We start from the raw sequence: 26,284 nt of genomic DNA on the forward strand, positions 1-26,284 counted from the left end.
TATATACTAAAGGAATAACCTGACTCAGGATTTCTTCTTACACACACACACAGTATTGATCAGTGATTCATATTCACACCAGTCTATGCCACGTTTCACTAATGACGTAATTTTTACCTCTTATGATAGAGGGCAGGATTGCAGTAGTACCGAGTGAGACGGCCTAACAACTATGAACTCATTACCGCTGATTTGCAGTGATGGGAATTGTAGTTTTTAGGTTTGCCATTTTTAAACCGAATGTGTTACTCTTTTCGAGTCCTAGAACTACTACTTCCGGGAACCCGTGCCACCGGCCTGTGACGCAGTGTGTTTGAAGAGCCGCTATTTCCTGGTTGAACAGTCAGCCATTTTGGGTTTCAAACGAGGAGCCTCTGGTCTGAGAGAGCAGCTAGCCGAGATAGTTACTTTTTTTTAATAATCAGTAGAGATTTGTTGTTTCTACATCATTTAACCCAAACGAGGTGTTATTCCAGAAGAGGAGTTAATTTCACAATATCACCTCCACGATGAATCCTGAATAGTAAGTGGAATATTCACAGAAATAGCCTGCTAGCTCTTTACCCAGCTAGCGTTAGCAAATTTTTCAACAGTGATCAGGTTTGACAGCTAGCCAGGTTAACTATTTATCAGTTCTGTCAGCAGAGGAGACTTGCTGGTCTGTGTCACAATGAAAGATTTTAGATTCAGATTGTTTTTTTGTCGTTATATAATTGCGTCTGTCTCCGAGGACGTTTATGATTAGTTTTCGATAATAACTAGCAGTCGATCATTGACCGTTTGGGTTGACTAGCGGTTTAACCCGCAGTGTCGTCTGATGGCGAACTGTTGATTTGTCCTCTCGTTGTAGTTACATTTTGATGTCGCCGGGATATAAATGTATCAAGCGAACTGTCACATTCACAAGATAACAATGTAGCTCAGGGCATATAATTTAGTTAAATGGCTAATGCTGTCAAGGTGTTGTTGAGGAAATCAATTACTTCGTTCTATATGGCGATACTTTAATGAACTATAAAGCACGTGGGAATGACTGGAATCACAAAAACATCCAGAGTTATGACTTTTCTCTCACCACACTTTCACTAAATTCCTTAATTAATTTCTGTAATCAACGGTTTCACATTCCAGCTGAATATAGCTGGATACATTTTCTTTCTTCTTATAACTAAAGAAGTTGATTGAGTAAACGCAAACATTTTACAGGACTCTGTACAGGATTTAGGATATTGGTTGTATACAACTAAACAGTTCAACAGGGTTTCCTGTTTGATCTAAAATGTTTATTGAAGCCACTAGTGCATGCAGATTTCACTCAGGACTGTGCAGCTCATACATTTCTCTGTATTTTTATTATCATATAAACCTGGCAGATCAAGCAGTTGGGTCAGTTGTACACATAATCAACCCTAATTGATCCTTCTTTTTGTCTTGATTGATGTATAGTATAGCAGTAAGTAGAAACTCTTGCAGACCAAGTATTTGTGCTCACATTGTGTATTTATTGGTTTGCAGAATAAAGGGGGGAAAAAACTGTCAAAATCTATTAATGGTTTGCCCACATCTTTAATTAAGCATACACTAATGCTTAAATAAACAGAAATGAGAAGTATAAGATGCTGTGGGTGTGTTGGTTGTTTGCCATAGGCCACAAATCAGACTTGTAGTGCTTCATACTATTTTTTTATTCTTGTAGACACTGTGCTGCAGTGACTATTGTCACAGCTTTGCTTGGATATTTTTCTGAGTTTGTGAATCTATCTGTCTTTCATCAGTCTCAATTCAGAAAATAAGTGTAGGTTTGAAAAAGGAAGCCACCCTTCCTCTACTCAGCTGTGTGTTAGTCATGTGCAGGTCACATGGCAGATGACGCGGCTTTATGTGAAATGCTGAACAACTGGAAAGGCACTTGCCTTCCGGATGTGTTCATTACAATATACATTGTTCTGCTATCTAGTAATATACTTCAAAGAACGGATTTATTGCGGCAGCATTTGTTTCTGCTGGCATCATCCTTTTGCTTCTTATTTTGAGAGGTTTTATTTTATTTATTCTTGTGAAGAGGCAGGTTTTCAACGAAAGGTCCCCTGTAAGCCTCCTCTAAGTTACTGTTGTTTTTTATTTTATTTTATTTTATTTTTGCATTTAGAGTGTAGGGATGCATTAAAAAACAATGTTAATATTTTTTATAAGCAGACATTATGCCAGCCAATACTGTGTTTATGATAACTGTACATAAGGTGCAGTGTTCATAGGACTTTAAATTTGTATTAAACAGGAAATACAAATTGATTATCTTATTTGGGAATTTGTATAGCAGAGCAGGAAGTGCTTTTTATTAATGAATTTTTTTTGTGTGCATATTTACTGCATTTTGATTAACATATTTCAAAATGAGCTATATTTTGTCAATCATTTTCTTGAAGCGAGATAGTAGTACACCTTCTGATGCTTTAAAAAAAATATTTATGAAAAAATATATTTTGAGGAAAATTGCGTAAATTGCCATTTTGTTCTGGATGTTTGTGTAGAACACAGCAGCAGTTATTTTCAGCCTAATGAGGAGTGTGTGACTCAAATTTATTGCAATGAGATTGGGCAAGAATGTACAAGGCCATTCAGCCTACCATGTTTCATAAACCTCTCTGTGCTATTCTAAATACAAAACTGTTTATAACCAAATATACAAACCCGCCACCTGAGAGCAGGGTTTTGGAGGACATGTACATAGGGGTGTGCAGCAGCACATACTAGATATTCTGCTGAGTGCACAAATCAGTAACTTATTATTTTGATGAAATACTTTCCATCTAAGTAGTATTTATAATAAGGAATAAAATGGCCAACTTTTAAGGTACCAATAATCATTATGGTTGGATTTGTATGTAAATTACATACACTATCAGAAGTAAATTAGGCCACATCAGGGTATCTGGCCACATCAGGGTATCTGGTTTGTGTACAGGAAGCATAGTTCTGTTGTTGTTTTCATTTATCATTTCTGTTAAAGAAAGTGTTATCAAGTACTTGATTAAACTTTTCCTAGATTTTGTAAGTGCAATGGAACATTTTTTGATACCTTGCACAGAAACGGAGCATTCTGTGTCTGCTGCTCATCATACAGCTGCAGCTGCATCTGTCTCTGTTGTCTCATGAATACAAAACAGAGTGGAAGCTGGCCAAGTGCTCTACATCAAACACAAGAATGCAGATCCTTACTCTAAATCTTAACATGTGGTTCAGCCAATTATCTTTGCCGCCTCAATCAGGTGGAAATGGAAACACTATGAAGTGTTTAGAGGCTTGGGCACGGCAAGCTAAATTCCCCCTCTGTGGAATCCTTAATCAGCTTACTCAAGTTTCCCTTGCATCAAGCTCATTGTCAAGTTGTATAAGTCACTGTACACTACACTGTCAAATAATGTTGTGCACTAATGTCATGCTTCTGTGTTTTTCTAGAGTCAGAAGTTTAGGGGTTACATATTTCTATGGACTTCTTTGGCAAACCTGGGGGCAATCATTAGTTCATGGTTAAAATGTACTTGTTCAGTTCATACTAGAGAAGTGGTTCCTAGTCTCTATTGATCAGTTTTTACAGTTCATGCCTTTAATACAAAATTTCCTGTATGAGCTAATCCAGGTCAGATCAGGAAATGCACAGAGACCAGCCTCTGGTCAAGGAAGCCAGAATCTAAAAATTATTTGTTTCAGTGTAATGGTGGTTAATGTGAATAGATTGTGGGCAGCTTTTTTGTGAGTTATTGTTGCCTAATTAATGGATTATTATATGCTATTTTGTACTAAACTGAACACTGTTAAATCTAATGCTTGGAACTGATACTGCATAATAATTTTAACTAGCATTATAGTAAGAGCAATTGAAACCCCACCCATTAAGGCTAAATACTAAGCCCTTTATTTACCAAGTATCTTTACCTCTGGTCTTTTTTCTAAGCTGTACTGAAGGACTGGACTTGCAGGACTGAAGTTATTGGCTTGGTTAGATCCCAAGTCAGACATTCATCTCACAATAACAATATGTTAATCATTTTAAATATTTGCGTTTGTAATGTTGTTACTGTAAAAGTAATCATTACACCTTTAAGGTATTGGGTATAAGGTATTAAACCCCTGACGTGGCCATACAGCGCATACAGTGTGCTACAGTTTGCTTAATTGACAACCACCAGTGTAACCGACAAGGAATCTCAAACACAGGCATGTAAATCAAGCCTCCTTATAGCAATATAAGGGCCACACCCAGACAGTTGTCTGATATGTTATAAACAGTCAGTTCAGCTGGTGGTCAGACAGCGTGTTTCTTTCCACCTTTGTTTTTATCATATATATTTTAATAGGTTAAAAATACAAATATTTTGAATATTTCCTAACCTTGTATTCTTGTGTATGTTAGGTACACTTACAAAGTCTGTTACATTACCTTATCACATTCTTCCAAAGAACAAATAATGTGAAGTAATTGACTGCATTTTGTAACTACATTTCATGTAGCTTGTCTGCATCAAAATTGCTCAGGGCCTGTGTCTAATGTTTTTTTGTGTGGTTTTTTTTGCTCTCAACAGTGATTATTTATTCAAGCTGCTCTTGATTGGGGACTCCGGTGTTGGAAAGTCTTGTCTTCTCCTCCGATTTGCAGTAAGTGCTTATATTCAGTTCGGTTGTAAAGCAGAAGTGATATGTCTGTGTGTGAAGCTCAGCTGAGTTTGAACAATGTGAGGTGATGCTGACGTTACAGGCTTTATTTTTCAGTTCTAGTATTTGCTAAGATCAAATTGTTCAGTTCATGGTTCACATTGGGGATTGTAGTTGACTTATGACCCATTAATACTCAAACTGAGCACATTTTTAAAACCAGCAATAGCACAATGCATTTTTTTTGCCTCATGAACCATATTTTGGAATATGAAGCTGGTGCTTCTGCATTTCTTTTGCTATCTTTGCAATTTTAAAAGTTAGTGGTCCTATTTTAGCAGCAGCTGACACATTGCTGATGTTGGGTGATAATGACAGCTATATAAACATCCGAGTGTAACTTATGAAGAGAAAAAAACATACATTAGTTTTTGACATTAGTCATTAGCCCTTATATTCTGATCGAGGACCACATATCCACTCTGTGTAAACAGATTTTGGAAATATCTGATATTCTGTGGTTTGAAACCCCTCAATCAAAAATGACCTGATGTTACTATCTTGTATTAAACTTTTACTTTTCTGTACTAAGTGACTTTGCAATCAAATGTGTCCACAGTCTGTAAAAAACCTAATCAGATGCCTTGCTTTGTGAACAAAGTGTTTTTGTTTTCACACTGAAGACCAAGCTCTCACCTTCAGAAAAAGCAAAAAGATTTAATTGTATTTCCTAATCAACATTATATTTTGTGTAATCTTTGTGTTTTTTTCTTCAGGATGACACATACACAGAAAGCTACATTAGCACAATTGGTGTGGACTTCAAAATAAGAACTATAGAATTAGATGGAAAGACCATCAAACTTCAAATTGTAAGTGTCCTTCAGATCTCATTAATATTATGTGATTTTTTTTAATTATTATTTATTTGTTTTACATGCTGAGGTAGACAAGTGGTAGGGGAAGTGGTAGCTCCAGCGGTTAAGGCGCTGGGTTACCGATCGGAAGGTCGGGGGTTCAAGCCCCGGTATCGCCAAGCTTCCACTCTTGGGCCCTTGAGCAAGGCCCTTAACCCTCTATGCTCCAGGGGCGCCGTATCATGGCCGACCCTGCGCTCTGACCCCAGCTTCTAAGCAAGCTGGGATATGCGAAGAACAAATTTCACTGTGCTGTAATGTATAAGTGACAAATAAACGCTATTCTTCTATTCTAAATTAATACAACTTATGATATCCATATAGTTTATATATTTTATATTTTGCACTGGTCTCGGATGTCATTGATCATTTCTGCAGTCTATATATGTTGAACACAGTCTTTTAAGAGGTCTGTTTTCGTCTGTGTTCATTGTGCATTTTTTTAATCAACTCTTTACAGTGGGACACAGCAGGGCAGGAGAGATTTCGCACAATCACGTCGAGCTACTACAGAGGAGCACACGGCATTATTGTAGTCTACGATGTTACAGACCAGGTCAGACTGCCAGATACTATAGTTGTTTTCTAAAGCCACTTCTTGTTTTTGATAAGACTGAAAGCTGATACCAGGTGTCCTCTTTATAATGCTGATCTTTCCTTTTTCCTCTTAGGAGTCCTTCAATAATGTTAAACAGTGGCTACAGGAGATAGATCGCTATGCCAGTGAAAATGTAAACAAGTTATTGGTGGGCAACAAGTGTGACTTGACAACGAAAAAAGTGGTGGACTACACAACGGCAAAGGTTTTTTCTCTCCCCACCCTTTTTTTTTCTTTTTAAGAACTAAAATTAATAACAGGATGTAACTTGTCTGACATAATCACAATATTAAATGTAACCTTAAACTAGTCAAGCTGATGGTTCTTTCAAGCTGGGGAAAAAAAAAAAAAAAAAATATATATATATATATATATATATAGTGCAACCTCGATACTCGAAGGGGTTATGCCAAGGTTTTGACTCTGTGCTATAAACTCAACAAAAATTGTGAATTACTTATAAACTTACTCATATAAATTACATATAAATTACTCATAAATGTTTTATTTACTACTTTAAATGAATACTATATTCAGTCACTAGTATCGAGGTTCTACTGTACACTTATGTTTAGTTTTATTTTTCAGATAAAACATGTCCTAATTTGGCTAAAGTATTTTTTTTAGCTCTAGTTTTGTTGTATTGTACTATATAGAAACTAAAACATTTCCTTCTTTCCCCAGGAATTTGCTGACTCCCTTGGAATCCCTTTTCTGGAAACTAGTGCTAAGAATGCCACCAATGTGGAACAGGCCTTCATGACCATGGCTGCTGAGATCAAGAAGCGAATGGGACCTGGAGCAACAGCCGGGGGCTCGGAGAAGTCCAACGTGAAGATCCAGAGCACTCCAGTGAAGCCTGCAGCTGGGGGCTGCTGCTGAGGGCACCATGCTCCTTTACCAAAAAGTCCCAGAATCCCAAACAACAAGGCCCAACAATACCAGAGAAACAGAACTAGACCACTTATTTCCACAGAGACAAGGGTGAGATGAAGACAGGAAACAACTTAAGTTGTCTAAATTGTACTGTATGTAGCCTCACTACCAACAAAACTATAGAAGAATCTACAACCGTCCCGGCTCCCTCCCTTTTAAACAGGTTAACATGTCAGATATTTGGTAACGGTCTGGGGCTGCATTGAAACACCCCTACAACCACTCCTTCCCCCCCACCGAAAATAAAAAATAAAAACAGCCCCAGACTGATTTCATTTTCACACAAATGTGTGTCTGTGTGCAGGTTTCTAAGGAATATTGTGTGTATTTCTCACTGCATTTCACGGCATTCCTCTTGCAGGTTTAGTGTGGTCAAAATACAATTACTCCCTTTTTTCCTTTTCCTTTTGGTTTCCTATATTTCCTGTGTTGATTATTTCACTGTAATATCAGCATGTGTAGGTTTTTGTCCCCATATATGGTCATTTGCCAATCTGCATTTTAAACAACTGCACAACAGTGGCTGTCTAATGTCAAAAAAAAAAAAAAATTTAGTGAAATATATGTACATATACATTATGTATATATATGTAAGATCGACTTGCCAGTTCTGTAGAAATGAAGACATTATCTAAGTAGTTTTACTTTTAAAATCTTTTGTATTTACTTTGTGGCTGCAGACTTGTACTTTTGTTGCGCTACATGTAACATTTAACAAACAAGTAAAAAATAATAAATATTGTACCACCACACTGTACAATAACACATATGTTTGCCATTCTTGATAGAACATGTAGAGACCATGTATGTGTTTTGATTATTTATTCAGCTTTCATTTGGGGGAAAGAAAAATCCTGTTCCTAATGTAATCCAAAACCAATTTCAAGTTAGCCGTTACCTGTGGAATATCTTGCACATGGCCAAGCTGCATATAAAACACTATGTTCTCATTTTTCATAATAAAGACAACTGAAGTCCGGCTTAAACAAGCGTGTTAATAGATGGCATATAGTTTGTGTTGCCCAATGACCAAGTATACATCAAATGCTATGCATTATATGTTGCATACCTGCATGTTCCATTATCCATGTTTCCTTATATCTAAATAATATCTAAAGAACTGTTTTGCAGTTATTAATGTCTAATGTAAGAACAGACTACTTTAAGAGCAGAATGTATTCTCTTTTGAAACTCCTCAAAGTTAATTGTATTCAATAGCAATTATTAAAACTGAAACAGCATTTAAATCCTTATATTGCCAAGTAAACATTGGAAATAATTAAGCTTTTGTCAGGTGTGTCATATCTTTTTAAGATATGCTATATTTAAAAGTACAAGATAAAAATATTATTTTCTTAATAGAACACAGGACAGAAAAATAATGGTTGTGCAAAGTTTATTATTCTTTGTGATAGAAAAACTGCAACTGAGACTAATCTTAATTAATCCAAAAACTACTTTCTTTACTTGAACATGGGGTGTCTGGAAATCCTACTGCGGTCTCTTTAGGGTGAGATGTAAAACCATACATAACATTAAAAAGGCACACACTGTGCAGCCTGGACAACAGTGTGCTCTCAGCCGAGGCAGAAACTAAAGCTGCAGGCCTGCTATTGAGGAGGCCTCTTATTAAAACTTAATGAATAGCCCTAATAACCTGAGATCCTGCTGTGTACCAGGACAGAAGAGCACTTAACTGTTACATAAAGTAAAATAATACTATAATGACATACACTGACTTTTTGTAACATAAGAATATATACAGTACATGTAACTGAACATATATGAATCAGATGATGTGCAAAAACAAAGTGCGTCTGTGGTAACAGTTGACATACAATACAATTATTCTTTAAAATATAACAACAGTGCTTCAAAGTAAATGTTTTAAAGGGTAACACAAAACATGACCATAAATGTAATTATGGCAGAACTTTTTTTTTACACAACTCATGCAGTAGCACCTGCACATAAAAGTCCTGAAAGACACAGGCACATTGAATTCTACTGATCCCGACTGCTGAATGATGTCTCTTCTGTTGGGAAATGAGAATCATTTTTTTTAGGACAATACACTTATGTGCAAAACATTTAAACAATTTGAGCTCAGCATTGCTTACCTGTGTTATTCCACAAGTTTGGATCGGTTAGACAGTCCATGGTGGATAGGATCGAGGAGAAGAGGTGCTCTGAATGACTCTCCAAAGCATGAGACTGCCTCTCTATTAATGTCAGTGTATCCTTCAGAACTGGATACCAATAAGAGTGAGAGAATATAAAACAAAATTATTCTGTAAACATTAATTAGTTGATGCACTTTAATAACTGTTTGTTTTTATATATGTATACATGTACAGTGTACGATTACCACATACTGGTGATGACAATGCAATGCAACAAAAACATTACTCCGTTTATCTCATGCATGCATGGTCTTTTTCTCCAGCTGGACTGCTGTCACACATGACTGTGATATTGGGTTACACTGTACTATTTGTTCACAAGCACAGTGCTCTAACTGGATGGCACGCACACAGGAAAAATGAGCCACTGTTTTTGCAAAGTAAAGAAGAACGTGCTTTAACAGCACTTCGATCCTTCTGAAGGATCATTACACAATACAGCTGTTCTTTTTAACGGATTAAAGGAAAAACCAATGACAAACATTTTGAGGAATTGTGACGTAGCAGCACGCTTTCCGTTTGAGAACATTCAGGACATCTATATGTCACTGTGACCACCAGAGGAAGCTATTAGCTGACATGAATACTTGTTTGTTACAGCATTTGACCTGTAGAGCTTATTGCATACCAGAAGCGAAAGGAAGAAGTTTTGTCACCCAATATATTACATTAAAGTGAGATTCTTTCGTTCACATATAGCATCTTGTTAGGAAGCTGGGGTCACAGCACAGGGTCTGGCATAATACAGCACATCACAAGGGCCATGCTCAAGGGCCAAAAACTGGTAGCTTAACGAATGGTGTCATGAGACACATTGGTCATGCGATCTAGACCATTATATGATTTTCACTTGTGATTGTTATTAAATAAATAAAACATTGCACGAGTATAACAATAATTTAATTATTTAGTAATTAAAATTTGGTACTTGAACAAATTCAGCAAAAAAATTATAGAAACGTGTAATCAATGCTTATTAAATTTAATTAACAAAATGGACATAAAATGTGTAATTACACATCTAATTGTTCTCAATACATGCGAGTAAAAAAATAATAGAAATTCACTATCACTATAGTCACTATCAGACACTCACAGGGAGATGTTGAGTTTATGCAGCTCAAAAGGCATTCTCCAGTCTGGAGGACAGATGTTGTAAGTGGTTTGTGGGCTTGGACTTCCTCCTGAAAACTCTGGAAATAATTCATTGATTTATTAACTGTTTGTTGAGAATAAAAAAAAAATCTTGTAGGAAATGTTTGCAAGGAATCAGACTATGCATACATCCAGTTATCCTATATTATTTTCATAGTACTGACCTTATAGTCAGCCAGAGAGGCTTTAACACTGTCAATATTCCCTGAAGGAGGTGAAAGCATGTCCATCCTTTCCACCACCTTGTGCAACCACTGAATCAGTTTTTCTAAATTTGAGCAAAAACTCTGAGAAAAAACAGAAGTCACATTAGAGTTCATGTCACGGGCAGTTAATTAATTCCAATAGACAGTTGGAATATCCTCTGGGGGGCAATATCTCAATTTTCAACTCACTTGTAAGTTCTGCAACAGGGACTCTTGTGTCCTTTCCACACCTTCATCAATCTCTGTCTTCCTTTTAAACTCATACAAAGTCATTTCTCTTAGCTGATCCACAGTGGCTTCCATGTCCCCCAGATTATCTCTGGTTAACTGCACTCTAGTATTCAGTCTTTTCTTTTGCTCTATAAGAGGAACCTTTTTAGCAGACTGTTGCAAATAAGAGTCCTCATCTGCCTTTTTTCCCGCTTGCATTAAAGATCTAATAGACACACTTTGCTGCTCCAGAACCTCCTGGTTGGTGGTGACTGGCTGGTTTATTTGTGCTGTGATGTCTTTTAGTTTCTGAGAAAGGTCCTGAATCTCATGTAGCTGTTCAGGCAACTGGAGAAACTCCTCATCCCACTCGCCAAGTGACCTCAAACTGGGTAAGATGCTTGTGGACCTGATAAATGTTGGAGTAGACCTGGATGTGGAAAATTTCTTATAGTGAGAGTTGCATTTTCCTTCACAATCCAGACTTTCCAATGATAAACCCACCTGCTCTAATGAATTCAGGCTTCTAGACACTCTAATGTCTGATGGCTTGGACTGTGCCAGCTTCATCAGATTTGGACACTGAAATCCAAATGGTTGACGAGAAGCTGGACCAGATCTACCCTGCCTCATTCCTGAAACAGGCTTGTCCAAAAAAGAAAGACTAGAAGAGCTAAGAAAACTATCCACTTCAATGCCAGAGTCTTGTAAAGGTTGATCAGTTTGCAACTTGTGTTCATTTGAACTCCAGTTATAAGTCATGTTGGGCCTTAGAGGATATGTATAATCCAGGAGGGTCTGATACTCCTTGTCAGGGTCCCAGCTGGGAGACTTGCGGTCTGGAGAAGGTGGTAAGGTACTGGGGATAGCGCAATCCCAGTAAGTGGATTGATACTGGGACATTTGTTTAGGTGCCGATAATAGCTCTTGTTTCTCAGTGAAAAGTCAGTGTTAAGCAGATAATTTTTCTCTTGCTTGGATGCTCTTGTGTTTGATCTTTGGAAGGTACGAGCTTGAGCAGTGTATGAAAGAGGCAAAATCCTCTGTGTGGAAGTCCACATAGGACTTATTGGTATTGTAAGGTTCAAATCATCTAATGGGGAGCTAGAAAGGCTCCTATTTTCAACTTTGCTTGCTGAAGGACCAGGGCTGTAAATAGGTTCCTCATGAGAAGAGCATAGCCTGAGATCTGACAAATTCAAGGAAGCACAAAGGTCTTCCCTGGATGCTGAAAGAGAAGAAGTAATGACCTTTGGAACACTTGTGCTATCCAACATGTTAGAATCCAAGCGTTCATCTTGCATTTGACAATTTGCTTGGAAATTGCTCATGTAAACCTATGAAATAAAATAAAAAAATATCTTAATATTCAAAACAATCAAAGAATCATTAACAGAAACACAATATAATAGTGTGCATGAATTAGAATAATGTAAAAGTTCAAAAAGTATTCATAAAATCTGCAACAATTAGAACATTGAGATCAACTCACCCTTTTAGAGTACTCATGTGTGAGAGGATTCTTCAGAATTGAAGTGTGGTGCTCTGTTGAGATCAGTGGCTTTCGGGCAGTATACAAGCTCCTGCCTGTCATGTACCTAGAAGTAGGTGCCATGGTAACAGTTTTTTTGCTAGCAGCACTGTCTCTGTCAAAGTTTCTACAGTCCGGGCCATGCATTGACCTTGATCGGTTACTGGCTCCTTGTGTGAGATGTCGAGTGTAGGCACTGTGAATAAATGCTGGAATCCTGCTTTTACGCCTCCCATAGTTACTCTGCTCCATCTGATACAAGGTGTCTGATAAATCAATTCCCAGAGCCCTAGGAACACACTGAATTCTTGATATGCCCCATTTGATCTCTCTAAGAAAGATGAACTGACAAAGGAAGGGGAACAAAAGTGAGGAGTCACTATCATATCAGCATTCATGAAGTACTATTATGCAAAAGCATAAAGTAAACATACATTTAGCAGGACATTGCATGTAAAAAGTAAAATGAGCTTTGTTAAATGTATTGATGCGTTTGCTACTTGATATGGCTCAACAAACTCATAAAGAGGACATGCTCAGGCTTGCCTGTTATTCAAGATTAAATGTGCTCAATGAACACTGCCACAAAATACCGAGAATGTTCCAGGAAACAAGAGAGAAAGTCAACAAATATAAATGAACTCATTTAAAACAAACAAAACAATACATTTCACAATCAAATGTGAATATCCCCTATACTTTGTATTATAAAATTACTATACTGCATATATCTACCTCCATCAAATCCAACTTCAGTGCATTTGATGGTGAAATTAATTACACTTCTGTAGAAGATGTAAATGCTTGTGGAAGGCAACTCTTGCCATTTTTCTGCTTCTTTGGCTCAGTCATTTCATGTACTTCTGGTTTTTATGGTGAAAGACAGGATCACTTCTCTAAAAAGCTGCTCCCATGATGAGTGCAACACTAGGAGTAATGTTCTTCGATTTGAAATCTCAGTGTTTTCAAGATTAGGCTGCCAAAAGACAATGGAAAACTGGCATATGACCATTTTACAATCAAACCTTCTGGTAATCAGTCTGTTGTAAAATCATTTGTCACATATATTGCAGTGGTCCTTTACACTGTGTAAATGTCTCCTATACCACCTAGCTTTGTGTTCAGTGTTCCCGGTAAATAAAATTAGAGGTCGACCGATATGGGTTTTTTTCTCTGGGTGATATTAAAAAAGCAGGATTTTGTTTTTTTCCGCTTATCTCATAAAATCGAATAGTTAATAAATAACACATGATGCAGAAAATTGCTTAAAAGTAACTTTTATTGAACAAGCCTCCTCAATCGGCACACTTGTTACCAGGTTTTGGCGGCGACGAACTCCGAATAAATATTTAGCTGGGCGAATTAGCACACAAGAAAAACAATTAAACATGCTTTTTGTCATTCTTGCGCTTGTCCTTAAAACATGGCATACATAATTTTTTTAAAAAGCTCACAAATATGTACATTAGTAATTGCGCAGGTGCTTTATATAGTCACAGTTGTAGTTTTTCCGGTTCCCCTTTTGGGACGCGGAATACAGACTACAGCCACCTGCTGGTACGGGAAAGTTCTTCTCTCATACAAGCGCAGAACGTTATCTCACGGTTTAGTGTGTCAGATGCACCTGCTTAATAATCGGCCTAATTTGCAGCACAATCAGCAAGTGCTGATTAGTTCAAACATGCCAAAACATCGATCAATTGGTCGACCTCTAGACTGATGAAATGGTTTGAAAAGATGTATGAATAAATTAATTAATTAAGACTTTGGTAACGCATAAGAGGTATCTCAAAGAGTGAAATTCTGATGTGGCTAATGTATTCAATATTTGAAGGCATGGCATTGTATTGACAGTGGGAATTTGAATGTAAATGCATGCTTGTAAATTGTTATAACTCATGATTGCATTGTGGGATGTCTCTGTAGCCTATACACACCTACTACAAGCTCAGCAATGAGACGTCCTACGTGTTTGTACACCACCATGGCAACTATAGACTGAGAGAGCATTGAACCAAAATGCAAATCCTCAATGCGCTGTTAGCCCTGACATTGTTTGTGCTGTCCCAATCAACAATTGTGCAGTGCATAAAGCAGTGCATGATAACCTAATGGTTTAGAAACTAAGCAATCAAAGAATCAAAATGAATTTGCCCAGTGACGCTCAACATCTGACTGTTCTGTCCAGAGCCACCAGTTGAACAGGACAGTTTGAAGACTTTTATATGGTTAATCTATCACATTCCCCATTTAGAAGTGAAACAAGCTTTTAAAAGCCACAGCAGAGGAAAGCAGCAGGCAAAACGTTTTCTGGGACTAGTAATAGCTCTCGAACTAGAATGAAACTGAAAGGTATTTTCATTGTTGGCATTATAGGACAAATAACTAAATGTTTAACTCAGGAACATCTGTACGTTTTACACATAACCAAAAACATCCAGTCATTGATCAGCAGCAGCGACAAACTATCGAGTAACTGTCGCCGATGAGGGACAACTACTGTATATACCGCGTCCATTTATATGTCTAGATGTTACACCGCTTCTGTTCATCACAAAGACAATATCCGATGTTAGTAGGCAGCCATCTTATGCAGGCTAAGAACAGTGTAAATACCTCTTTTTTTTCCCCAGATGTGACGCAGAAGGTTTTAAAAGGTTTAGTGTATATAAAATTCTCGGACGTTTAGCAGTAAAAAATACAGTGCAGTCCGGTATTAAAGCGGTTCCTATTAAAGACTAGCGGAAAAGCGGAAGAGCTCGAGAGAGCCAGCCAATAGCAACACCAGACCGACCATGGCGGAGGTACACTGAGCTTCCTCTTTTCTGCTTTTTAGGGGGGTAAACCCGTAATGCAAATCTCCTATTATCTTTGTCCTTTGTCATGCAGGGTGCAGATATGGAATTAGTCATTTTTTAAATAATAATAATAATAATAATAATACAGTCAATGCAGTGAGAACACCGAGGAAGTCTGAATAAAAATCAACATAAAAAAAAAAAACAATTTAGAAAATCTTGAAAGGCATTTTTACTCAGAATCCTATACACTGATACTGCACAGGCTATAATCTACACTAAGATACTGAATTTTCCTCATCAGTGATGTGGTCACTAACCTTATTTTGCACCTTTAAAATTTAACTGTGAAAAATTTCTCGATTACCTTCCAAGAAACGTAGTACATAATTGGACCATAATTTACTTTTAGTGCTACGCTTTAAATGCACCATACATGCACCTTTTTAGAGATAAATTACTTACAAATTGGGTGTATGCTTTAGGATACTATTTCACAGACAAAAATAGTACAGTACCCTTTTATCCTTAAAATTGTATCTATCTTGAACAAATCCAGCTTCAGTGTATTTGATTATGACCTGTATATAGTGGGATTTGCATATATGTCATTTTGGGACACAAACACTTTTGCAACACTAGAAAAGACAGTCTTTGCTCTTGATTTAATGAAAAAAAAAAGAAGCTGAGAGAAATCAGTAGTAGTAGTTACAGAGTTCACAGTTTTAAAATTAAATTATGTATTATTGTTTGTACCAGTAATATCTTAAAAACACATTAACACATACAGTGGTATTAACTTGTCAAACCAGCCAACAACACATTTTACCAACTTGGCAGCCAATGCTTTCAGCATTTAGATAAATATGTTTAACAAATTTTGTATAAAAGTAACAAAATTACAAGAAATTATGTAAAATCACGAGTTTACCTAGCAGTTGTAATTCTCACTCACCATATCCATAATTCAATGGCTATTTAAAGTTGATTAGGCATTCACATTTAGCCGAAAATCAACACAAAAATATAAACAAATAAACATACATGTCATTTTGTCTGTCAGTGGTCTACTAAATGTTTTAAGTGAAGTTTAACACCTGAACATAAGGAAAACTTTACCAAGAATGACACATATAACACATATAACACTGGGTGTCGCTACAGCATCTTATATCTATAGTAGCCTTTCTGCTATCCATGAGAAATTGTACATACATGCCCAGAAGTATGACAAATGACGATTTACTTTATATTATGCCTGTTATTGGCAAAACCAAGTGAAATCAAGCACCAAAAGATATATTCTAATAGTCATTTTGCAATGCAGTCCACAGCAAATCTCAGTGTCCCTAGACCATGAATCAACTGAGCTGTGATAAGACATTATGCCATCAGGGAAACAAATATTTACAGCACGTTTTCGTATCCATCTTCAAAATGGTTAATGTTTCATAGGTGGAAAAAAGATACAGCAAATAAATAGAGCCAGGGAGAGAGGTCAATCTGTAAATGATTCTCTTCTTTCATCTTAAACAACTCTTAAAAAAGGGAATAGTCTCCCTTTTAGCCTTGTACAAATGGAATTGTTGTCCCAAAGGAGAGATTAATTCATCGTTTTGGCACAATAAAAATAGTACGAATGTAACCACACTGATCTCACCCAATCTATTATGCTAATACCACAAAGAAATTTTACAGTATGTTTCACAACTTGATGGGGGGGAGATACTGCACGTATTCCCATATTTCAGAGAGGAGTAAGGAGTAAGAGTTTGGAAATGCTTTGAAATTATAAACTGCTTTCAGTGGTTAGACGACAGTAAGTTTAGCACACAGACTCCACACCATCCTTTTCATCAGCAGAGTTATGTGAGCAGTTATCGCCCACTTTTTGGTGTGTGACGAGAGGCGATGTTTCCTCCTCAGCCTGAGTGTTAGCCACGGCTTCCACTTTAACCTCCTTCAGTTCTTCCTCTTCCTGCTGGTTGCCTAAATGTTTTTGCTTTTTCAACTCCTGTTCATTTATATGGTGCAGGATCCCAGCACCCAGAGCATCACCTTCCACATTTACCACAGTGGTGGTTCGGTCTCTGAAAAAAGAAAATGCGCGCACACACACACACACACACACACACACACACACACACACACACACACAAACATGCCATACCAAAGTATAAATAACATGCTACAAAATCCTCAAGCATGTGTTACAACACACATGATATGTAAAGGGAGTAAGACAACACAGACAAGAATCACACGCAATTCATAGTCTGTGGATGTAATATGTGTATATTACAACTGTATGTCCAAATATGGCATATGACCATTGATATATGTTATTTAAAACAACTGAACTAAATTATTTGCAGTAGAGAACATGAGGTTGATGTAATACAGGATTTCTTACACAATCCAGTCCACAGCCAGCATTAGTGACAGATCATTGGTAGGCAGGCCAATGGCTTCCAAAATAATTGCAATGGTGATGATTCCCCCCGCTGGAATGCCTGCCGCTCCAACACTGGATGCTGTAGCTGTTACACTGCAATAAATAAATAAATAAATAAATAAATAAATAAAATACACTTTTACTTTCATTCTCTCAATTATAGGGGCAGTGGTTAAGGTGATCAATATGTTCATATCTTTGGACAACCACAGAGCTTCTGTTGTGCCCTCAACCCTCAGCGGCTAAGGCTGTATTCGTTTATTAAACAAATTAATAAATATAAAAGTAAACCAATAAGTTAACAAAACTGACTAGCAAGAGCGGTTCCTGTGCTGGTAAAATTACACCACTCTTTATAGTACTGGCTTGCCATTAGACTAAGTGTGCATGGGTTTTTTTTACTCCTGGAACAGGAATGCAGCCTAGAACACACAGTCTTTTTCTATTTATATGCCTGTTTATTCTGCAGGAACTATGCGTTCTGTAATACACTCACAGAATAGTGAAGATCTGACCCGCATTAAGATCGACATTGTTGAGTTGAGCAATGAATACAGCAGCAATGCACTGGAAGATAGCGGCTCCATCCATGTTTACAGTAGCTCCAATTGGCAGGATAAAACGACTGATTCTTTTGTCCACACCATTGTTCTCCTCAACACATTTAATCATAGAGGGCAGTGTTGCTGAGCTGAGAAAGCAGAAAAAAGAGGTCAAACAGATATAAGCAGTGCAATAGAATTAAAGCAAATGATCACATAAACTTGTAAAGTTATCTATTACTTAATAATTAGAGTACCGTTCAATTTAGATACAGTAATAATAATAATACATACAACACATAACACTATTGGCCAGAGCCTATATTTTGAATCAAATGAAGCCAAAACAAAAGACTGTTTTAGTAATTAGAATTTAAACACTACACAGACTGCAACATGCAAAATGGCAATTACCTGGAACAGGTGGCAAAGGCTGTGGTAAAAGGTGTTATCAGGCCAGAGAGGAAACTGAAGGGGTTTTTGCGAGTGATTCCAAAGTAGATAAGAGGTAAGACAATGCCTCCATGAATAATATGACCCAGGATTGAGGCAAAGATGTATTTTCCTAAACTGGTGACAAGCAGAACCACATCCTCCATCTCCACAATCTTACTGCCTACCAGGAACATAATGCCAACTGGTACATACCTGTAAAGCACATCGTGTTGCTAAATGTAACATGGTAGCTTCACAGGGCATGTTACAGCATCTGAAATTATTTGCAGTGTTTTTATTGAGGTCATTATATCATATAGCATATCCCACTGTAAGATATTTAAGTGCTTGCCTACTAGAGAGTTTTATGGACAAAGTGTGTCCATGACCCATACATTTGCGCAATGACTTTCAACTCAAAACAGTGCTGAGCAAACTTCCAGGAATTAATGATAAAAGAGACCTTGGGCCTTTTTGCTTTTTGCTGTAAATGATCTGTATTAAAACTATAATGAAAATATTTCTTCATACTACACAAAATGTTTAAAGGTAATTATCTAAATTACAAAGTAATTATAAGGTAAGGTAATGACTTGAAGTACAGAAATAAAATCAATGCAGGCTGCTTTCATCTACTGTTGACTTATTGGTCTTTAAGCAGAGGATTTCACTCACCACATGATCCAAGATACCAGTACCATAGTTGCTTCATTGAAGGCATTAAAGAAACGTATGAGCTCCTCCCCTTCAGCTCCCAGCTTTCTCAAGGCCACCCCGAACACCATGGCAAACAGAACCAGACCGAGAATGTTCATCCCATCTGCTTCTGTTCCCACTGGCACCTGCAAATAATCACCACATATGATTAAGATATCAGCCTTGTTCAAGGTGTGTATGTGTTTCACAAACACCACTGTGAGATAAACTGGCAACAACAAAATTAAAAAGTGTTTTTATTTTACATGTTTATTAAAGTAATATAATTTATATAATATACATTTTTTTAAGATGATCAAAAAGCATTTCTGAAAGTGATCTCAATGTCCTTTATTTCACTCTGCTTCATTAACTTTTCCTTATTTCCCTTAATAACATTAAAGTTCTTTTTTTCTAAACTTTTTAGTGCTTTCCTTGATAGTATCTTTTTGTTTGATTAGTAGTCATGTCCTTAAATGTGATGTTTTTATAACCTTCCCTAGAACAGTGAATTTTGATGTTTTCTGTTTATAATTGACAATTTTAGTTAATTGTTGTCTCTTCCCCATGTTTAAATATTATATAGGTGTTATTTGGTTGTTTTTAGAAAATGATTAAATCTGTCAATATCTACCATGGTTTTACAATGGATGAGCTGAGCTTTGGTGCATGCAAAAAAACAGAACAACCAGCTGTTTAAGTGTTTCAATAGCTGAAGAGTGTCAGGAGTGTATGTTCTAACAATGCAGCATAGAACAAACAGCACATGTTTTCAGAGCTGCCAAATAGCCAGCACAACCATGGCCCAGATTCTCAGCAAATCCAATCTGGCCCTATGCCAAAAACCTCAAAAAAGTAAACTATTTGACATTCAGTGAAGTTTAAAATCAAGATCTTCTGAAGCAGCATCTCAAATGGAGCACTGTGCAGTCTTGAAAAGGCCTGTATTGGGTCTACCATAGCTACTGTATTTTTCGGACTATAAGCCGCTACTTTTTTCCTACACTTTGAACCCCACGGCTTAAACAACGAAGCAACTAATTTATGAATTGTTCCTGGGTTTTTCCCGGTTTCACAAACTTCAAGCCAAAAAACGGAATGACAAAACACTAGACCAATGAAATTTCAGAAAAACGCACCTCACCTGTATTCTGAGCTGCACGGCATTGGGAGGAAAAACGTTTTTTTTAAACGCACGACGATGACAAAAGATAAACTCCCGAGAGAAATAGTTGTGAAAGGAAGGAGGAAGACAGTGAACAATGACTTTCTTGGTAGGCTACTGTTTAGATACAAGCCGTTGTAGCGCGTTGAGTCTGGGTGAAGGGAGAGCTCGCTAACTCCAGTTGCAACAGAAATCATATAAGCACAGACAGGTTTCCAAAACTCGTGCTTTTTTATTTTTCTTGGCAACAGCATTAAGGGTTAGTCGAAGAAACTTAGAAATAAGCATCAGAAAATAATGAGGACATAATCCTTGTCTTGAACACACACAGTAATACCGGAAAATGCTGTGCCTGGCTGTTCCCAAAAATACTTGCCTAAAGAAAGCGCAACATATTTCACCTGTTACACCGTGTGTAACGTGTCTTTTGTTAAAGCCTGTGTAAAGTACATTAGTGTAGACACTAGTGTAGCGGCTTATAGACAGGTGCGGTTTATTTATGTTAAAAATACAAATATTCGTAAAATTCAGTGGGTGTCGCTTATATATGGGTGCGCTTTATAGTCCGGAAATCACGGTATATAAAACCAAATCATAATATCAAATCTGAATTAAAAAAACATTCGGGCAGTTTTATAAGCGTTTCGTGTATGATTTGTGTTTTGTTTAATTGCATGATACATTTAATAAATAATAATTTAGTAGAAATTAATGCAGAACTTGTTTAGCATTATTCATTTGTTTCTATGTGAAGCAAGACTCAGTGATAATGTCTAGCAACATAATCATAATTTTTCAGTTGTCTTACAACAAAAATTAAAAGAGATCAGAGGAATCAGAATGTGTTGGTGAAACAAATTCAGTAGTATGTCAGTTGATATGACATAAAGTAAAATTGTTACCTTTTGATAGAGTATAGTCCCATTTGTGGTGTTTCCCACTGCAATCATCTTGTAGTCTGTAGCATACTACAAGAAAAAAGATATATTAATAGTGATTCATTAGCAACAGTTAATAGATAAACATGGCTTTATTTTCCATAACTTTCAATTTCAACTCATTGACATTTCAGTGAGCTGTAATGGTTGGACATCCCCATGAATCAGTTCTCAAAAGAAGTATACAAAATCAGCATTTAAAGCACAGCTGAAGAAAACCTGCCAACTGGCATACTCATGGACAATGACAGTGCTATTCAGAGGCTCCTCTAAATCAGAAACTTTGCTTGGTCTCCTAGACTTGTGTACTCTCTTATTTAATATACACTGCTCGGTTTACATTTACTTATTACAGTGTAACATAAAGTGTTTTAAACTTCAGGGATATTAATCTATCCTTTTAGGAAGCATAAAGGACCGTGGATCCATTTCACATGCTTTGGTGCAAATGAAAGTGACAGGTGCACTGGAGAGGCAACAGCAAGGCAACCCCCAAAGAGGGAATAGTATTGCAGGTGGTTAAAAACAGACAATCCTTCCCGACAGATTTGTCTCTAGTTTTGTGTTTTGTTAGGGTCCATGTCACTACTTGTAGCATGAGGCAATTCCTGCAACCCAATCAGGTTGCACAGGTCGTCCAGCTCCTCCAGGGTGGCATATCCGCAATCAGAAATAATCATGCTTTTTTTAAACATTCCATGGTGGACAATAATAGGTCTCTCTACCTGAATGTTACACCAATATGAATAATTAATATTTGCATTTGAAATAAATGTATTTAAAATTTACCACAGCAAAGAAATTAGTAGTTTTTACTTGTTGCATCTCACTTGCAACCTTATAATGGCTACTGGAATAGGCATAGTTATATTTTCTTAATTTATTCTGAGGTGCAACTGATCTTGTACTATTTGTGTGATTATTTATTAGTTGACTCAGGCCTTAGTCAGTGAGGGAACATTGCACACTCAGCTGTGCACGTTCCCCACTGTGCATGGTGACATTATCTTCCACCCCTTACACAACCCTGTGACCCATTCTCCGCTTTCAGGCAGAGTCACACCAGCCTGTGCAGCCACCCATGTACTACATCCTAGTAAAGCACTGCCAGGTTGCCAGGCATCAGGGAATGGAATACGCCTGCTATGGCAACGACTGGGAAGCTTTTAGTGGTGAGAGAAAGCATAAAAGATTTTTATTGGGTAAAGAGAAAAAGGACCACACCAGGCAGAGACTCTGTTCATTAAGCATTAAGGGACTGTTAATATAGAGGAACTGAGGTTTGAAAGTGGCCATAAATACCAAGGTGGTGCTGGTGGTACTAGTGTATGGATTTTGTTTATATTGAGTTAAACTATCAAAATTAAAGAGAGAGATACTCACTGAGCGAAAAGCAGCAGCTACCAGATTAGATGGAAACAGATTTCTGTGAAGGGAAAAAAAAAATTGTTTTTGCATTCATTGACAAAAAGCTCTACTGTCTCTCCTCTGAATTATCACTGGGCAGCATTGATAATAGAACTCAAAGGCTCACTGAATATTATATAATTGGGCTGTCATGCTGTGTTTAGTAAATACAATTTTTCTTTTAAGCTTACTAATAAGGAGAGACAAATAAAGCATAAATTACAAAATTGCATATTACTAAGCCTTTCGTAAAAAGATAAAATGTTATAAAACCTCCACCAAATTTTTTATAAATTTATTTGCTAAACAAAATAGACCAAAGAAAATACACAGCTTTTTTTTCATTCATTAATTAAATTATTAATAAAGTTATTTACATGCTCTATCTGTTCATGACATATGACAAGTAATGCCATCGTTTTTCCCCACACATGGACTAAGACCCAGAGTATCCCACACGTTTGTTTAGCAAGCTGTGTGTTTACTTTTCCCTTCCACCCTGTGCTTGAAATGTTGTTCTTAGGCATGAAATGTCACAAAAAGCACTTTTCACTTTTCATTTGATGCTCCTTTGAAATGCTTTATTAAAATGGAACGGACACAGACTCACCTTCATTTTGTCAGAGTACCCAGTTCCCTTAACTATTTTTATGACTACCAAATAATTATTCAGCATAGATTGTTACTGTTTAGCATTTCCAAAAAATATGTAATTTGGATGCAAACAATGATGTGCACATAATTCCCAACACAGCTTTAACCTTAAGGCATTCAACACCTATGCACGAGACTATTGCATAAAGGAGAAGTTTCCAGAGTGCTAGGGTGCAGTCTGGCATTGAGTGAGGTGACTGAAAGTGACAGTAGATCTGCTAAGGGAGTTCACATCACTATTGAAAACCATGGACTTACTGTCTAACGACAAGTATAAAATTCCCTTGGTACTGGGAAACCAATTCTGGGGACATATCCCAAATCATTTTATCACTGTCCAGACTGGTGTATATGCCAGATGAGTTACTCTCATTGAGGCTTACTTTCTGACTGGACTCTATGCAAAGCATAGAGAGGTGCTCAACCACTGTGACACTGTCTGTGCAAACTATTGCACATTTTTGTGGACCCTTCACTTACATGAAAATACATTTCCTTCCATGTTGTCCAGCCACACTCTGTTACAGCTCTTCTGATAAAACCCTATCTGATTCATGCCTAAATCATAGAAAGAATCTTGTGCCAATGAATTTCATGACCTGCATTTGGAGCTTTATACTAAGATCACTGTAAGGCTAAGCTTTGCAATCAATGTGAGGGAGGGTTTGCTAAAGTATATGGTCTGCCTTTTGGTGTGGCCAGAATGTCAAGCAGCTATTCTGATTCTAGCCATAATGGAAGACAAGGCCAATGGCCCATGGCTCCAAAAGCATTAAGGGAATATACTAATAGCAATAAACAAGAGACATAACATACCATGTATACTATTTAAATGTATCAAAACTTAGTTTGTCATACTCTTTTTTTAATCAGTGGTGTAGCCAGGGGTTTGGATTAAATTGATTCACCCCAAGTGTTCAAGCATTTTACTTTGAATATAAAGGTTAATGGAAACAGTCAATAGGATAATGAATATACTGTCCTAAAGACCTAAAAACTGAAAATTTTGACCTTTCACAGGGCTGTAGCAGAACAGAAAACATATCAGGTTTAGACATAACAGTATCAACAGGGTGCTGGTAATAGAGTGTATGGATAGAGAAAACAATAAATCTGAAATGCTGACAGAAAGATACCATCAAGCAGTGCTGAAGGTACAGGGTGGATATCTGGTCTGACTCCCCACTGAAATATTTTCCAGTTTAACTTATTCAGATGGATATACAATATTAATAACGATACTTTTATGAACTTTATTTCATAACAGTTGCATTGTGCTGTAATAACATATATTACTAGTTGGTGGCTGCTATGGTGGGAAACAGAATTCATCAGAATGGTGCATTTTCCATTTTTGTTTTAAAACCGGATTCTGAAGTACAGGGATTTCGAGGTGGAAAAGTGTTGAGAAGAGACAATAACTGCACGTCTTGCACGACTTGGTGATATGTGCTGGAGTTTCCTGTTGCCCTACCGGCTTATTTTCATCATGACCATGTTTAACTGTCATACGGGTATTTTATGTCAACGTTATTAATATATCTGCTTATGACTCCGCGTCCACGCCCCCGTCGAGCCTCCCAAAAGATTTGCTGACTACGTCATTGCTACCAAAGTCTGAAATGTATCTGGGAATGTATAACAATTTTTTTTTTTTTAATTATTATTATTATTATTATACAATTGCTTTATTATTAGGATTTTGTAATACTTGAATAATTCTGGAAACATTATGGAACTCGTGTGTATATATATATATATATATATATATATATATATATATATATATATATATATATATATATATATATATATCATAAGTTTTGTGCGTTCAGTAGTCCAAATCAGTACCTTGCTAGATCCAAGAACGAGTCTGCGGTCTCCTTGTTGTTGCTGACGCTCTCCAGCGACAGGCTGTTGGTGTTGAGAGCTCCAGCGCCAACCCCGGGCTTGATGAGGAAAGCCAGGGCAACGCCAATGGACGAGGCTATGAGCGTGGTGATCAGAAAGTAGGACACGGCGATCCCACCGAGTTTTCCCAGGGAGCGAGTGTCCAGGCTGGCAGAGCCCGAGATTAGGCTGCACACCACGAGAGGCAGAATGATCATCTTCAGCATCCTGAGCAGCATCTCACCGGGAAACGCGAAGTAAGTCATCTGCGCTCGTGTCAGGTTCATTTTGCGGACTATCACGCCGAGCCCGACCCCGACAAGGACTCCTGAAACCGTCAGAATCACTACGAGATTCCTACGTAAAAAGGACTTAAACTTCTCCTGGAAATTTCTCTTCTCTAGTTTTACCGAGTCGACCGGAATAACGGTCTCGGATACAGCATGTCCGTTTATCTCACTTTTCTTCTCAATCATGATTAAAAGCGATTACAAACTGCTTTCTAAGTAAAAGAGTCGAGACTGAAAAGCTGTCTGTGTCAATCAGTATTCTCGAGAGAACAGACGGGAAAAAAAAATCTGCGCCTCTTCTAACACCGAAGAGAAGCGTGCGCGCACACTGTGGCTACAAGCGCTAGAAAGACTGTAATACCGGCGCGACTTGCATGTGCGCCAATGGGCAGACGATCACTACGCATGCGCACTAACCTTTACACTTGAAATGATGCAACTTTAGGTTGTGTTGCTGTCCAATAAAGCTTTTTTTTCCACTGCATTGTTAATTGTGTGTGGAAAATGACACATTGAAATGTAATTCTTTAACATTGTCTTGGTTTATTAATTCACAATAATCTAGAAGCAAAACTGGTATACATTCAGACCAAAATTAGGATAGTTCAAGTTTATTTCTATAGCG

General features: G+C 37.2%; 3 protein-coding genes across 3 annotated transcripts; 1 reads left to right on the forward strand and 2 right to left on the reverse strand.

Annotated features, from left to right (window-relative positions):
• Positions 1-335: 335 nt before the first annotated feature.
• On the forward strand, positions 336-8,090 carry rab1ab (RAB1A, member RAS oncogene family b). The gene is made up of 6 exons (XM_046865358.1): positions 336-523; positions 4,584-4,656; positions 5,430-5,525; positions 6,031-6,126; positions 6,242-6,373; positions 6,853-8,090. Exons 1-6 carry the CDS (start codon positions 510-512, stop codon positions 7,048-7,050), a joined length of 609 nt encoding a protein of 202 aa, XP_046721314.1. The 5' UTR covers positions 336-509; the 3' UTR covers positions 7,051-8,090.
• A 393-nt stretch (positions 8,091-8,483) lies between these two features.
• Positions 8,484-15,205, reverse strand: cep68 (centrosomal protein 68). The gene is given in 8 exon segments (XM_046865333.1): positions 8,484-9,140; positions 9,225-9,353; positions 10,384-10,480; positions 10,607-10,729; positions 10,838-11,769; positions 11,772-12,195; positions 12,351-12,734; positions 15,006-15,205. Coding segments are annotated over 7 exon segments (2,028 nt in total). The 5' UTR covers positions 12,642-12,734; positions 15,006-15,205; the 3' UTR covers positions 8,484-9,108.
• Positions 15,206-15,843: 638 nt separating this feature from the next.
• Positions 15,844-26,026, reverse strand: slc1a4 (solute carrier family 1 member 4). Its single transcript, XM_046865346.1, has 8 exons — positions 25,331-26,026; positions 22,802-22,844; positions 21,383-21,448; positions 19,295-19,461; positions 18,599-18,832; positions 18,139-18,333; positions 17,601-17,735; positions 15,844-17,277 (listed from the first exon to the last, which is right to left on the reverse strand). Exons 1-8 carry the CDS (start codon positions 25,843-25,845, stop codon positions 17,013-17,015), a joined length of 1,620 nt encoding a protein of 539 aa, XP_046721302.1. The 5' UTR covers positions 25,846-26,026; the 3' UTR covers positions 15,844-17,012.
• Positions 26,027-26,284: the final 258 nt, after the last annotated feature.

Source organism: Silurus meridionalis, chromosome 2 (genome assembly GCF_014805685.1).
Source record: "Silurus meridionalis isolate SWU-2019-XX chromosome 2, ASM1480568v1, whole genome shotgun sequence".
NCBI lineage: Eukaryota > Metazoa > Chordata > Actinopteri > Siluriformes > Siluridae > Silurus > Silurus meridionalis.